Genomic DNA, 16,201 nt, shown 5'->3' with positions numbered 1-16,201 from the left:
TTGACTTTAGGTCCTGAGGCTTCGAGGAATACCCAAACTTGCACATGGAGAAAACAAGTTGTACGTCGAGCAATAGGACTCAATGGTACGTTCATGATTGAAGATATAAAAGCATAACTACAATGTTATAACATAATACATATACCAATTAACAATTCAACCTAAATAGACATTCATCAATCATACCAAATCCATCATTTGTTACATGCTTTACAAATAAACATTATATGCTTATAGTCAAATAGGATTTCAACAACTATGCATACAAAACATTGGCATCTTTGCAAGCAAGTTCATAATTGACCTATTCATTTTATCTTTCCACTACCATTTTGAACTTGTATCCAATCTTCAATTAACATCAATATATATATGGCAATGGTATCAATTGGATCAATTTTATATAACAATTTCAATTCACTTACCTTATACTTACCATTCTATCTGATTTTGGAGTCTATTGACTCATTCACGTTCGATTCAGCATGTCGGGCTCGATTTCACTTGCTTTGCATAATAAAACACATACTTCTCAAATCAATCATATATGAACATATTCAAAATCTCAACATCATATCAATTCATTTCAATATTAGTTACCAAACTTATTATTAGTGACCCCTATTAACCCGACTTGGACTCAGACAGATACATGGATCATCCAACCAACACATCATACTAGCATTGAAGTGCATTAGCAAAAAAATAGAGTAAGGGAAAACTAGCATGTAAAGTGCATACTGGCAGACGAAGTGCATCCTGGCGTGTAAACACATAAACCAATACAGAATCCAATCCTATGGCATGTCAACTATATCCGACTTAGCCCGACTAGTTAATAAGGTATTAATGTTCAATTCACATTCCATATTCACAATTTATCATCAATCTATCTGTAACATAGCATATTTCAACTCAATTTCATTTCAATTATCATATATCAATTAATCACATCATTTTCTATTCTATTCTATTTAGTCATTGTTTCGATATACAATCTCAACCATAGCAATTCAATCAAAACATTTCATATTATTGAAAATTGACTCATCCCAATAACTAATCACTCAATAAGCATAGATACAAAATCAAATAATTCTATCCTAAGAATAATAGTACAAACTGAGGTTTCATGCGTTACTCGTCAACGATTTTCTCTTTTCCTTTCCCTCTCGGTTGTTCGGTGTTGTCGTTAGCTAAAATAATCATAAAACGTATCACATTATCAATTTCCAGCCAAATTAGAATCAAATGTAAAATTTCACATATTTTATAATTTATTTAATTTAGTCCTTAAAATTAAGACAAGCATAACTTTCAATTTAGGGCTTTGGATTAAAATCCAATTTCACCTAAACTCATTAGGGACCCTCTATTTTCTATTCCTACCAACAATTCATGAAAATTTTGCATTTTATTCAATTTGGCCCCTAATGTTCGAAACTAACAATTAAGCTTTACAATTTAGTTATTTTCATATACTAAATTTAATTTAACAATTTCACACCAAATTCATTCAAATATCAACAATGGCAGGTTTCAAAAACTTTAACAATTTTACAAATTGGTACATGGGCTAGCTAAATCAAGCTCACATGACCTCAAATCTAAAAAAATCAAAGAAAAATGGTTAGAGACTTACTTGAATTTTGAAGGTCGAATGTTTAAGGGTTTTAAAGCTTTTCTTTCTTCTTTGGTTATGGTGGACGATGTAGGAGGAAGATGATGATAGCTTTTTTTCATCTTTTTCCCATTTAATTAGCTTATATAGTTTGTTTAATTTTAATTAAGCTTAGTTAATTTACATAATCATAATTAATTAAACCATAATCTTTAATTAAATTAGGCTAATGATAATAAACATCACATCCCACTATCATCAACTTAAAATTGGTCTATTAGCCATTTTAGTCTTTGAATAATTATTATTTAAGTCCCCAAGTCTTAATCTAATTAGAAACCTATAGTGATTAAACTTTTACGATTTAGTCCTTGAGCCTTAAATACTCACAATTTCAGTTAAACCGCTTAACCAAATTTCAATTCATCAATATACTAACTCCATAAATATCTCTATTTAATATTTACGGACTCAGTTTATGAAAACGAGGTCTCAAAACCGTATTTTTTGACACCATTGGAAACTAGGTCTTTACATAGACTCTCAATCTAAAACTACTGATGTGAAGCCCAAAGCTTCGTTTTCAAATCTTTAGGCTTGGATTTCTCAAAGAAAACCCTCAAAAATTGTGAGGTCACTCCCAAAGCTTTATATTTTTCATGCTCTAATCTCTTAATCTCGTTGTTTATATGGCCTTATTTTGAGATGTCTTTCTACTTTTAAGCTTGTCAATGATGGTTCGATGAAATCAACGATGACATCTTTAAAGAGGCAGCAGTTAGGGTTCTTGGGTTAGAAGGGAAAAGATGAAATAAAGGAGAGAAGAGAAAAAATAAGGAAAAATTATCAGTAGAAGAGATGGATTTAATTGTTGAGTGGTCAATTTGATCAATTTCTTTAACATCGGTGACCAAATTAACAAAAAAAAATTGGGGTGAACAAAATAAGAATGACCTAATTTTAGAGTGATTGAGGAGATAGTTTATCGTAATTAATTGATAATTCAAATAGTTTATCGTAATTAATTGATAATTCAAAAGCTTAATGCTTACCTTGTTGATAGAAATTTGCAATTATTTGTTCTTTTTAATAGAAATGTGTAAGATTGTATTATATAAAATTGATAAATTAGTTCTTCTATTTTAATTTGTTAGAATTTAATCATCGTATTTTATGAAAATTAAAATAAGTTAGTCAAATTGGGTAAATGTTAATCTTGGTGTTAAATTTATACATAAAATCAACAATTCAATAATTTATATGTAAGCATTTAGCAAAAATCAATAGTTCATCAATTTATATGTAAATTTATTAGTAAAAATCAATAGCTCAAATTCATATATTTACCAATAATTGGACTAATTTATTGGTTTTTATAACATATAAGGATCAAATTTTGACAAACTAAAATAGAGGGACTTTCTGGCAAAAAAATAGATGGACTAACTTCTTAAGTTTCACAAGGATGAAATTTAGAATTAGACCAAATTAGAAATTACTTGGCCCATGATTTTTCTTTATTCAGCCCATTTTATCACAAACAAATCCAAAAGAAAATGAAAAGAAAAAATCTCGCAATCCTAATCCAGTTTCAGTCCTCTCATTTGAAGAAGCCATTGAATTGAAGCTCATGAGGATGTAACATTGCATTGGTAGAAAACAGCCATGAGCTCTCAGCTCATATCTTCTTCTCCAACTATCACCGAAATCCCAACCCCAAAACTCCATTCTCGTTCCCACACGCTTTCTCAAAGAACTCAGATTCCTCTCCATGTTTATAAACACCCAGCAGCTATCCTTTTAGAACTCTCTACTTCCATTAAAGAAGTTTACCAAATCCTTCCCCATATAATCAAATCCAATCTCTACACCGAGCACTTGTTTCAAACCAAACTCCTTAGCCTTTTCTGCAACCACGGTTGCATTGCTGAAGCTGCCCGCGTTTTCGAACCTATCCAAGATAAACCCGAAGTTCTTTATTACACTTTGCTTAAAGGGTATGCCAAGTACTCATCGTTACACGAAGCTTTATTGTTTTTTGTTAGGATGAAAGCTGATAATGTTAAGCCTGTTGTTTATAACTTTACTTACTTGTTGAAAGTTTGTGGGGATAAAGGGGAGCTTAGAAGAGGGAAGGAGATACATGGGCAGTTGATAAAAAATGGGTTTTCTTCAAATGTCTTTGCAATGACTGGAGTGGTTAATGTGTATGCAAAATGTAGACAAATTGAGGAAGCTTATAAGATGTTTGATAGAATGCCTGAGAGAGATTTGGTTTCTTGGAATACGATTATTTCTGGGTTTGCGCAGAATGGATTGGCTAAACTTGCTTTGGGTTTAGTTGTTAAGATGCAGGAGGAAGGGCAAAGACCTGATTCTGTTACCCTTGTTTCCATTTTGCCTTCAGTGGCTGATATGGGATTGGTTAAGATAGGGAGGTCGATTCATGGTTATGTTTTAAGAGCGGGTTTTGAAGGGCTTGTGAATGTGAATACTGCATTGGTTGATATGTATTCGAAATGCAGGTATATTGGAATTGGGAGGTTGGTCTTTGATGGGATGAAACGGAGGACTATGGTATCGTGGAATTCAATGATCGATGGTTATGTTCGAAGTGGGTATGCTGAGGAAGCGATGGCTATTTTCGAGAAGATGTTGGATGAAGGAGTGGAACCGACTGATGTTACTATAATGGGAGCTGCTCGTGCTTGTGCTGATTTGGGTGATCTTGACCGAGGAATGTTTGTTCATAAGTTATCGGATAAGTTGAAACTTGGTACCAATGTTTCTGTTATGAACTCTTTGATTTCCATGTACTCCAAATGTAAGAGAGTTGACCTTGCTGTGGATATTTTCAAAAAATTGCGTGGTAAGACCCTTGTTTCTTGGAATGCTATGATTTTAGGCTTTGCGCAAAATGGACGCGTTAATGATGCTTTGAACTACTTTTACGAGATGCATTCTAGAAACATGAGACCGGATACGTTCACAATGGTGAGTGTGATTCCTGCTCTGGCGGAATTATCAGTTACACGGCAAGCAAAGTGGATTCATGGATTTTGTATTAGAAGTTGTTTGGATGATGATATTTTCGTGATGACCGCACTGGTTGACATGTATGCAAAGTGTGGAGCAATTCACACTGCCAGGAAGCTTTTCGATAGGATGAATGAGCGGCATGTAACGACTTGGAATGCTATGATAGATGGCTATGGGACACATGGGCTCGGAAAAGCTGCTTTAGAATTGTTCAATGAAATGCAAAAGGGCGTCATGAAGCCAAATGATGTGACATTCCTAAGTGTTCTGTCTGCTTGCAGCCATGCAGGTATGGTGGAAGAGGGGCTTAGCTACTTTACCAGCATGAAGAGAGATTATGGCATAGAGCCTGGTATGGACCACTATGGAGCCATGGTTGACCTTCTTGGTCGAGCTGGTCGACTAAATGAAGCTTGGAATTTCATTCGAAAGATGCCTATTGAGCCAGGGATTAATGTATATGGTGCCATGTTGGGAGCTTGCAAAATCCATAAAAATGTCGATTTAGGTGAGAAGGCTGCAAACAAACTGTTTGCATTAAATCCGGATGAAGGTGGATACCATGTACTGCTTGCTAACATATACGCAACAGCTTCAATGTGGGGTGAAGTAGCCAAAGTTCGAACTACGATGAAAAAGAAAGGGCTTCAGAAAACACCCGGCTGCAGTGTAGTTGAGTTGAGAAATGAAGTTCACAGTTTCTACTCTGGAACCACAAACCACCCTCAGTCTAAAAGGATCTATGCTTTCCTCGAGGAGCTAGGAAATAAGATCAAAGTTGCCGGTTATGCTCCTGACACAAGTTCGATTCATGATGTGGAAGACGACGTTAAAGAGCAACTGAACAGCACACACAGTGAGAGGCTAGCAATCGCATTCGGACTGTTGAATACCAGCCAAGGCACACCTATACATATCAGAAAAAACCTGAGAGTTTGTGGCGACTGTCATACCGCAACTAAATACATTTCACTCGTAACCGGACGAGAAATCATAGTTCGAGATATGCAGCGATTTCACCACTTCAAGAATGGAACCTGTTCTTGTGGAGATTATTGGTGAAATTGTATTTCTAAGAGATTTGGTTCTTGAGGGCTGATGCACAGGGTTTTATTGGTGAAACTACTGAAGCACAAGAGCTGTACATGGCTTGGGTCGCGGCGCGACATTTCAAATTTCTTATTCAAACTCATTCGAATCAAATTCGGGCAACTTGGATAGCCCATTTTACTATTTTGAAATTATAAATATCTAAAAATTATGATTTTGAAAATATAAATATCTAAAAAAAATTATTTGGCATAATAAGTCGTCTTTTTTTATTATTTTTTTGGAAAAATAGGACGATTTTAGAGAGAGACTGTGAAAGCGTGTTTTCCATTTTAGTCTTTTTTTTTGCTTTTTTAATATAATCAATTTTTTAGTTAAATAGTTAAATGTTAGTAGTTTTGTTCGTGAAGTTTTTATTAAAATGACCTTAAAGTTTTATTAAATTACGAAAATGACCCACTTTTTTTATTATGTACATAAATGATTTGAAATGAATAATAAAAGTTGGTGGAGTCAAAGAGATTGGTGCCACCAACATGTCATGTTAACTATTATAATAAAAAAATCTTTTTTTTGGTGGAGCCATGGAGAATGGCGTCACCAGTATAAATACCAAGAAAATATTAATACTTTTCAATAATTGAGGGGCTAAAAAATAAATAATGGTGGTGGAGCTATAGAGAATGACGTCACCATTTTATTGTGTTAGGGTTAAATTCTTTTAATTTTTTTTAGTTTAAAAATTAAAAAAATGTCATTTTATTTGACGGTGCCTAGAGAATGGTGCCACCAGTGAAATCTACCATTTTTTAAATGTGTTTTTTTTTAATTTAAAATTAAAAATGATACATTATTTAGTAGAACCATATAGAATGGCGTCACCAGTGTTTAAAATTTTTTAACATTTTTTTTATTTTTTTAGTGAAATTATTATTTTATTAGGTGGTGCCATAGAGAATGGCATCACCACCTTCGTAAAAATGAATTTTTGATTTTAATGGAGCCATTCTCTTTGGCATAATCACATTGGTGGTGCTATATATATAAATCTTGTTGACATTCTTGCAACAATTACACTGGCAAAGAAAAAAAGAGAGAAAATATTGTGTTTAGTGGGAAAACTCACAAATTGTGGTGAAGATGAATAATTTGGTGTTTTTGGTGTACGTTCTTTTTTATAGTGAAATTGTAGAAGGTGATGTTGGTTATATATTTCAAGGTCGGCAGAGAGTAGGGTTACAATTCAATAAAACTGTGAAGCTGGAAGAAAATGAAAAGAAAGATCAATGCGAAAATAGCTATTCGTTGTGGAAAGACAATGTTCAGATTATTTTACAAGTTTACAATCTCTACAGATCCGTTGAAAATTTGTGAGATGCAACTGTTAGATGATGATGACTTGAGCATTATGAGGGAAATATGTGGTCGGTCGGGAATGAGAACCCCCAACCAGTTGAGTTATTTGCTAAGTTAACTGACTTAGAGCCTGTTGAGAATGTCAGTCTAATAAGTTAACATCATAGGTTTGACTTTGATCTTAATGTCGGATGGATAGATCAGTCAGACTGCGGAGGGACATCACAAATGCCCAAAAATCCAAATTATGGTAGGAGTTCGTATAACAACCCTGTCCCGGGTCCCGTCTACAAATACATCTGGATGTGATAGGCATTGATGCAAACGTTGAAGAAGGGTCCAACAATGGTGAAGATTCTGATCACGACGTTGAATATTATAGTGATTTCGATCTTGATGAGGTTTCGGATGGTATCGATGATAAAGTCTCTGAAGAGGTTGAAGACATTCACTCCCTCTTCTTTCAGTAACCCGGGTCATGGCATTGTTTTACGGAATGACCTTGGGGGCGACATATTGAGTGTAGATCCAGATGTAGTGCATGCACCTGAGTTCCCCGAGAATGCCAATATAGTCCATGATCACAGATTGGCGTCAAATTCTCAGTTAAAAGAGTTGTTTGTTGGGCAACGATTCGAGAACAAAGCGAACTGTGTGTTTGCCATCAAACAGTACAACATGAAGGTTTAGATTGATAACAAGGTCGCAAAGTCTACACCGACATTATATGTTGGGGAATGTTAGAGAGCTGGCGAAAGGTGTGGCTGGCGAGTTTAGGCTGCATTTATATAGAGGACTCAACAGTGGCAAATATGAAAATTAGAAGGGTGCCATACATGCAGATTTGATGTCCTTTCGTCGGTGCAAATGGTAGGGAGAACATTATTCGTACTTAGCAACCCTACGTTAACATCAATATTACTTTCGGATTGTCCACCCGTCTAACTTGATGGCATACCCGCATAAGGGTTCTAGCATAGGACATCGGTGTTTCGAAGTTGAAACCAAAGACACTCATAGAATGTCGTATTGGGATCTCTGATTCGGGTTACAAACTAATCCCAATTGTACGTCAAAGTTGCAATAGAATGCTGAAATAGAAAATGTCTTCCCATTGATGATTCAGACATTCCCTTATATGAGCTTTGCAACAACATCGTGAAACTACCGCACTATTATATAGTTAGGGTTTTTGCTTCCTGTTCCTAAAACAAATTAACTGGAACTGTTGTCGAACTCGAACTACCTTCCTTTATATCAACAAACTGGGCATATAACTTTAGTATAACATTTCTAGTTGAGCAATGAGCATCAAGTATTAACTCGACATCCATGTCGCCTTTGAGCTCAAATATATTATATCTTACAATGTATATTGATGTTAGATATCTATATTTCAAGCTTGAAATTCTCCTCCGACTTGAAGCTAAGACTTTCCTTCTAATTCTTGACAGAAACTTGTTCAATTTGATGCTCCCATTGAAAGTCAATTCTCTAGATTGGGCTGATAAAAGAAGGCCCTAATTTCGGTGTCACAAATTTGATCGTCGTAATAAATAACGACTCTTATCCATGTACTCATCTCCGCCAAAAAAACCTTGTTTCACATACTCGTTAACCAAATTCAAATAATGACGCCAAATTTACTTACTTGAACTAATTTAGTTTGTTGGGTTGATTTTCCAACTTCAGATTTTTAACATCAATAATTTTCTGCTCAGTATGCAAACCTTCTGCTCGAAATTTAATTATGAAATGCTCTCCATATAATCTTCATTTTATAGGAAAACTCTAACGTCAGATATGAAAAAATTTTCAAAAATGTTGGAAAAGATCGAACATACTCTGGATTCTTTTAGAAGCACTTTTCTGAAAAGTTTTTCTTTCCCAAGATTCTTAATATTATTATGACATGAAGGTTCTGCAATAAAAAAGATGAGACGAGCAAATGTGATCTCTGGTTTTTAGAAAATTATTGAATTTTTCTCGGTTTTTTTAAATTTCAATCAGTGACTCCCTTTTTTATATTGCATTTTGGTTGACGTGGCAAGAAGGTGTGCTTTCACCCCAGTCTTTCCTTGTGCACTTTCGCAAAAACAACTTTTTTTTCCTAAATTTCAAAAGAACTGTCGTATTTCCCTAATTTTCGTTTTAAATTAATATTTTTGCCTAAATTCGCCCTTTATTTTTATTATTTTTAAGCTATTATGATAATTTAGTTGATCAAATATGCTCTTATTTTAACTTATTACACCAAATTCAACAAGTAATTTTCCTATAGATGTATTTTAAAATTGTTAATGGAGTGATTTTTTTTTTCAAAATTATAATAGAGTGACTTGTAAAAATCAACTTCATAATATTTTATCATATAAAATATGGTTAAATATAAAATCGGTGCCTAAACTTGTCCATTTTTTTCAGATTGATACTTAAGATTTTTTTTGTCCCAGATTGGTACCTGAACTTTTTCTCTGTCAACTAGTTTGGTACTTTTTTTAATGTCGTTAAGTGTAGGATAAGTGACAGAATATAGTTGTGACACGTGACATTAATGACATCATAATGATGTTATAATTTAAAATATATATTAAAAATAAATAAAAATATTTTTAAATATCATAACTTTTTTAAAATTTTAAAATCTAAAATTTATATAAAATAATAAATTAAAAAAAAATCTTTCTTAGATTTTCTCAATAGGATTCAAATAAGTCATCTCCATGAGATTTGTTTCATTTTCATTTGCTTACTTTGTCTTTCATCTCTTGCTCCATTTCTTTGTCTTACATGAGCTTTTATTATTTTTCTATTTGAGTTGGATGTGTTGAATTAACTTGGGTTTTAATTGATTTTATTTCTACCAAGCGTTCCTCTTTCACGTTAACGGAGATCACGTTCTGAGAAATTATGAGATTTTGCAAATAAATTTAAAAAAAGTTGAAGAACATTCATTAATAATTCAATAATACATTGATTCAAGATAACAGACAAACATGCAAACAAATAAAATAATTAAATGAATACTTAAAATGGATATTCAACAAAAAAAAAAGGGAAAACGTCGTTCATTTAATCCCAAAATCAATTAGAATACCAAGAAACTACAACAATGAGATATGAGGTACTTGAATCATCAACTCTTAACCCCCATCAATCAACCCTTCAATCCTTTATAATACTTAGACCTTCAAATCCCATGGCTGCAGAAAATGATTTGGCAAAGGGCTAAATACCTACCACAATGGCTGTAATAGCCAACCCATCAAACACTGGAAACCCAATGTTATACTTTTAATGTAAGTTTTTTTGAAACCCATTTAAGAGATTTGAGTGGTGAAGAAGTTCATCATACCAAGGAGAAGTCGTGGTCGAAGTTACATGATGGTTCAACAGTCGAATCTTTAGATCGACGTTATAGAAGTTAAAAAATTGAAGGCATTTTTGTGGCTTTTGGGGAATTTTTTGAGTAATCTAATCGAAGCATTCAAAAGAGGAAATGGAGAGCAACAATTAGGTGTCATTTCGGGCCAGAAAAGTGGCCAATCATGGTGGTGTGGTCTAGATACTGTCAGTTGTTTGAGACTTAATGGAAAAAGTATCAACTAGTTGACGAAGAAAAAATTTGGGTACCAATCTGGGGCAAAAAAAAACTTTAAGTACCAATCTAGGAAAAGTGGACAAGTTTAGGTACCAAATTTATATTTAACCCTATAAATTCATATGATACTAAAAAATCATATAAAATAGTAATTTTATAGAATAAAAAAGCAAAGGATTCATAACTAAGGAAAGGAAATTTCTCAAGGATTTTCATTGCTAAGCTAAGGCAAATCCCAAAGCCATAACAAATACAATCTCTCGTACCCAACCGCCCACCGCCCACCGCCACCAATGGTTCCGCCGTCGTCAACACCGCCGCCAAACCCCCAACAAATCCAACAATTCCTCTCCTCCGTCCTCTCCCAACGCGGCCCTTCCGCCCTCCCTTACTCCGAAGACACCAAATGGCTAATTCGTCAACAACTCGTTTCCCTCATCTCCAACTACCCTTCCCTCGAACCCAAGACCGCCACTTTTACCCATAACGACGGCCGATCCGTTAACCTCCTCCAAGCCGACGGCACCATCCCTATGCCTTTCCAAGGCGTCACTTACAACATCCCCATCGTTATCTGGCTCATGGAATCTTACCCTCGTTACGCCCCCGCCGTCTACGTCAATCCCACGCGCGACATGATCATCAAACGACCCCATCCTCATGTTTCCCCTTCTGGGTTAGTTTCGATTCCTTATTTGCATAATTGGATTTACCCAAGTTCTAATCTTGTCGATTTAGTCCTTCATTTAAGCTCTGCTTTTTCTCGTGATCCGCCTCTTTATTCGCAACGCCGCCCCAATCCTAACCCTAGCCCTAGCCCCAGCCCTAACCCTTCGATTAATTCCTCCATGACGTCTACTTATGGGCAACATCCACCGCCGCCAGGACCTAGGGTGGCTGCTACGGCCGCGGCGGCAGGATATCCCCCATCACCTTATGGGAGGGTACAGCATCCACAGCATTCGCAAGCTCGTCCTACTTCCACGGATGATGCCGCCGAGGTTTATAAGAGGAACGCAATGAATAAGTTGGTGGAGATGGTTCATGGGGATATAATTGGGATGAGAAAAGCAAGGGAAGTGGAAATGGAAGGAATGTTTTCGGCTCAAGCTGTTTTAAGAAGGCGAGAGGAAGAGATTAATAAAGGGTTGAAAGAGATGCAAGATGAAAAAGAAGGTTTAGAACAACAATTACAGGTTGTTTTGATGAATGCAGATGTGTTGGATAGTTGGATTAGAGATAATGAAGGGAAAATAAAGAACTTAGGGAAGAAGAATAATAATGTAGATGTTGATGAAGCGATTCATTGTGTCGATGTTCTTTCTAAACAAGTCTTGGATTCCACAGCTGCTGATTTAGCTATCGAAGATGTGGTTTATTCCTTGGATAAGGCAGTGCAAGATGGGGTTGTGCCATTTGATCAGTATTTGAGGAATGTGAGATTGTTGTCAAGGGAGCAGTTCTTCCATAGGGCTACTGCCTCCAAAGTTAAGGAAGCTCAAATGCAGGCTCAGGTGGCAAATATGGCTGCTAGAATATCGCATTTCGTTTCATGACTGGTTATTGTTCTGTTTCAGATTTGTCTATATAAAGGATCATGCAATTCGAGGTTAGCTTCTAGTTAAGATTTGATATTATCATGATATAGTTGCATTGCTCATTTACATATCGATATGTATTATTCGTACGGGATGAAATGGTATAATAATGTGAATAATGTGCTCATGTAATTGATATGTTGACACTCAGTTTTGGGCTTTCTCTTTTTATAATGAATTCGGGTTCTTTAGCTTTAACTCAGGTTCCATTTTTGAGGAAAACTGAAATAGAGTTGTTTACATGTAATATTCAGGTTGCACCTTTATTTCAAAGGCCTAACGAGCGAAGGATTAACTTCGTACAGGTCTAATAATGACTACAATAGGTTTTATCTGTTCTTTTCTCCTCATCCCTTGACCTGATTGTCATGTAAATGGATGGATCCCTTATTTAATTGTCACTTGTTGTTTACTTTGTCTCGGCTGACTGGCATATTCTATGAACTATCAGTTTCATGATGTATTAGTTTTATGGCTAAACTTTCAACCACTTATTCACCCCCATTTTTTGTGAGGTTTATGAGATAACCATTAATTTCATTTCCTAGGCATCATTTTTAAAACCTTAAAGACTTCGAGGTCTCTTGCTTTAAGGTTTTTTTTCCCTTTTTAATTGATCTCTTGTACTTGAAGAATCACTTCATGGTTATCAAGTAGTAGTTTCCATATTAATTCTCTGGTGTAATATCTTGTCTCTAGCTTGCTTGTCATCTTGTTCCTTAATATATATATTATAAATTTGGCAACACTACTATAGAAAGTGAGATATGAAAAATATATTACAATCAGCTTGTTTTCTCTTCTACAAATGTTAAATTTTTTGTCATGGTAGTCGAGAAATAATGTACTAAACCGAGCGTAAATATTTTCTTATATTGGCTTTTGTCTTGGAACTTCGCATGTGAAATTACTGTTCTCTTGCTATGTTTAAATTTTGAATAGAACTTGCAAATCTGCTTCTTACCCTACTTGTTGGAGAAATTAATTAGGAGTTTTGGCTGCCATAATTGAGATGAATCCAGTGTGTTGTTTTGATGGATCCATATTGTGGTTGTTTATTATTCCTTATACTGGTTGTTATCAAGTATGGGAGAATTTTTACTCTAATGGTTGAGGTACACTAACATGTGCTATAATTTTTTAGCAATACGATGTTATTCATAGATCAACTTATGTGGTAAATCATGGTCAGGGTAGTTGGTTATCATTTTGTTTGGAATCTGAAACTATTAGGAGCTCCATATGCTTTTCTCAGCCATGAGCTTTTTTTTTCCCGTCTTTGGTGTTCCTCTAAATACAATCATACATATGGAAAATGATTGCTTTACTTATTTGGTGATGATATGGTTTGGTTACTTTTCATTTATACCGGAGGTTGATTTTCCAGGTCTGAAGTTGTTTGTTCTCGTCACCAAGATTTTTTATTTCCGATTCTTTGTTTTTCTTGTGTTCGAACACTCATGTCTCCAATGCATATTCAGGCATAGATATGGAAATATGAGACTTCCTCGAAGAACATAGTTGATTATGTTTCATTGCTGGGAGATGTTGCCAAGTCTATTAATTTTGAAGTATAAAGCTTGCATTTAAGGGTGTTCTCTAACTGCATTTAAGAATGTTATAGCTTGTGTTGCACCGTCGAAATCCATATCCCTTGTATCGTTCCAATCATGTATGCATACGAGGTTTCAACTTGTGAGCTGAAAATCAAATCGACCCTAATACATTTACATAGTATTTGAACGAAATCTATATGAGGGTTTTCTCGGTCAGCCTTAATTGAGATGTCTTGTCGAGGGATCATTGATCACATACACTACGGTGTGTCATTGAAAGCTGTGGGGAAGCTTAGATGAGCTACTTCAATGGCGGATGGGATTTTCCCACTACTTGTGTGGTGAAAAAAGAAGTGAAGCTTTGTAATTTTGTGAGCTGGTGGAATGCATGTTAAGCTCTTTGAGTGGTACCAATGGCGATATATGTTACTATGAGATTGCAAACTAAAATAACATAAATCAACGTTAATCGTTTCATGGTAAGCTTACAAATCGAATCATGAAGCATGCTATTTATCTATGATCGATTCTCCATCCAATCCTTCAAGTTAATGAAAAGCTTTAATCCTTCAATTATGCCGAGCGGTGTGGTGGAAGAAACGTTAAACATTTGCTTATAGACTGTTCGATGAAATGTTTGAGAGAAATGTAACAGTGTTGAAGTCGATGATTTCGGGGAGGTTCCCTACTTTTTCATATTTTATATTTAACCCAAAGCGTCGACTTTAAAGCTTAAAGACAAAGCTGTGGTTTCTTAAAGGGGATCTCAAAGCTCTAATCATTGAATTATATGACTTCAATGGCTGCCCAAATTTCCAATCCAACCACTCCTGGCCGCCGCATAAAGCTCAATGTCGGGGGCAAGTTTTTTGAAACTACCCTCTCCACCCTCCAGTCCGCCGGTCCTGATTCCCTCCTTGCTGCCCTTTCCAACCGAGCTGCCTATAACCCTATCTTCATTGACCGGGATCCTGAAATCTTTTCCGTCCTTCTCTCCCTCCTCCGCTCTAACCGCCTCCCTTCCGCCGCCCTCCGCCGCTTCTCTATCCAGGAACTCGCCGAAGAGGCTCTTTATTACGGCGTGGAGTCCCGTCTCCGCTCTGCCTCTTTGCCCTCGCCGCTTCATGGCATAGACGCCGCCATCGTCGATACCATCCGCCCTGCCTCAGACGCTGTTCCTTCCACTTTCTCCGCCGGAGAAGATGGTTCACTTTGGATCGCTCACGGTGGTCAAATTTCAATATACGATTCCTACTTATCATACTCCACCGCCGTCCGTACGCATCTCGATGATATCACCTCGATTTGCCGGGTATGGCCAGAAATAGCCGCTGTCGGATCCGAATCCTCATCGGGTCTCCATATCTACGACCTCTCCAGCGGTCGTTACACCGGTTCAGTTCATTGGACTGACCAGGACGACCCACGGATATACAAAGCCCGAGTCTGCGCCATCGCTAACTCACCCGACTCGGTCTTCGTATCATTCGATTGTCCCCATAGAGAAAACAGCGTCCTCGTTATCGACAAATCAACGCTTCAGGTCTCATCAGAGTTGACTCGCCAATCAGGAAGCGCCGCCAAGAACACAGTCCCCGGAAAAGTGACGTGGCTACCGGAAACTGGGTTGGTTATCGGAAGTGCCGTCACATGTGGGGCATTTGGTTACTCGGGTTATATTAGGATATGGGACCCGAGAAGGAAGGAAGTGGTATGGGAAACGAACGAGCCAGGTTCGGGGCGGAGCAGCAGGTTCGGAGACTCATTCGCCGACGTCGGTGTTGATATTGACGATTCGGTACTCTTCAAGATATGTTCAAAATCTGGGGATTTGGCAATGGCAGATATTCGTAAACTAGGTGATGATCCTTGGGTATATATGGAAGATACAAATCCTAGCATGAGAGAAGCTAGCTATGGTGGGAATGAGGTTCATTTGCATTGCTATAAAAGGCAGGTATTCGTGGGGAAAGATGGAGGATTGGAGGTTTGGTCGAGATTGAATGAGAGAGGAGGTTGGAGTGAGCGAAGAGGGGATACTGAAAATGGAAGAGATGAGGTGAGTTTGAAGAGGAATTATGTGGATAAAGTGGAGATGGGGGAGAGAGGGTTGATAAAGAGAATTGAAGGAGGTGGGGAGAGATTGTTTGTTAGCAGAGAAAATGTGGAAGGGATTGAGGTCTGGGAGAGTTCGAATCATTCTGCTATCATTTCTGTTCCTTCTTAAATTACAGTTTGATCCTTCGAAATAGGTCATTCTTCTTGGCATCTCTACTCTTTCTATAGTTTGCACTCTCAGTTCTGTTATTGATTATTTCTCTTGTAATAAAAGGCATGAAAATTGTTGTCTTTCGACATGTTCAAGAAATTTTCTTTCAAG

At 36.4% G+C, this 16,201-nt stretch overlaps 3 protein-coding genes across 3 annotated transcripts; all 3 read left to right on the top strand.

Moving 5' to 3' along the window:
• Positions 1 to 3,159: 3,159 nt before the first annotated feature.
• LOC105772566 (pentatricopeptide repeat-containing protein At1g11290, chloroplastic) lies at positions 3,160 to 6,153 on the top strand. Its single transcript, XM_012593909.2, has one exon. It carries the CDS (start codon positions 3,287 to 3,289, stop codon positions 5,720 to 5,722), a length of 2,436 nt encoding a protein of 811 aa, XP_012449363.1. The 5' UTR covers positions 3,160 to 3,286; the 3' UTR covers positions 5,723 to 6,153.
• Positions 6,154 to 10,842: 4,689 nt separating this feature from the next.
• On the top strand, positions 10,843 to 12,769 carry LOC105772569 (protein ELC). The gene is made up of 2 exons (XM_012593911.2): positions 10,843 to 12,276; positions 12,520 to 12,769. The coding sequence occupies exon 1, from the start codon at positions 10,961 to 10,963 to the stop codon at positions 12,221 to 12,223; it is 1,263 nt and encodes a 420-aa protein (XP_012449365.1). The 5' UTR covers positions 10,843 to 10,960; the 3' UTR covers positions 12,224 to 12,276; positions 12,520 to 12,769.
• A 487-nt stretch (positions 12,770 to 13,256) lies between these two features.
• Positions 13,257 to 16,173, top strand: LOC105772568 (protein ENDOPLASMIC RETICULUM-ARRESTED PEN3). Its single transcript, XM_012593910.2, has one exon. It carries the CDS (start codon positions 14,612 to 14,614, stop codon positions 16,046 to 16,048), a length of 1,437 nt encoding a protein of 478 aa, XP_012449364.1. The 5' UTR covers positions 13,257 to 14,611; the 3' UTR covers positions 16,049 to 16,173.
• The last annotated feature ends 28 nt before the right edge of the window (positions 16,174 to 16,201 follow it).

Source organism: Gossypium raimondii, chromosome 6 (genome assembly GCF_025698545.1).
Source record: "Gossypium raimondii isolate GPD5lz chromosome 6, ASM2569854v1, whole genome shotgun sequence".
NCBI lineage: Eukaryota > Viridiplantae > Streptophyta > Magnoliopsida > Malvales > Malvaceae > Gossypium > Gossypium raimondii.
This window is presented reverse-complemented; position numbering and strand designations above follow the sequence as displayed.

Coding starts and splice junctions, on each gene's coding strand:
- LOC105772566 (XM_012593909.2), top strand. CDS start 3,287: ATGAGCTCTCAGCTCATATCTTCTTCTCCAACTATCACCGAAATCCCA.
- LOC105772569 (XM_012593911.2), top strand. CDS start 10,961: ATGGTTCCGCCGTCGTCAACACCGCCGCCAAACCCCCAACAAATCCAA.
- LOC105772568 (XM_012593910.2), top strand. CDS start 14,612: ATGACTTCAATGGCTGCCCAAATTTCCAATCCAACCACTCCTGGCCGC.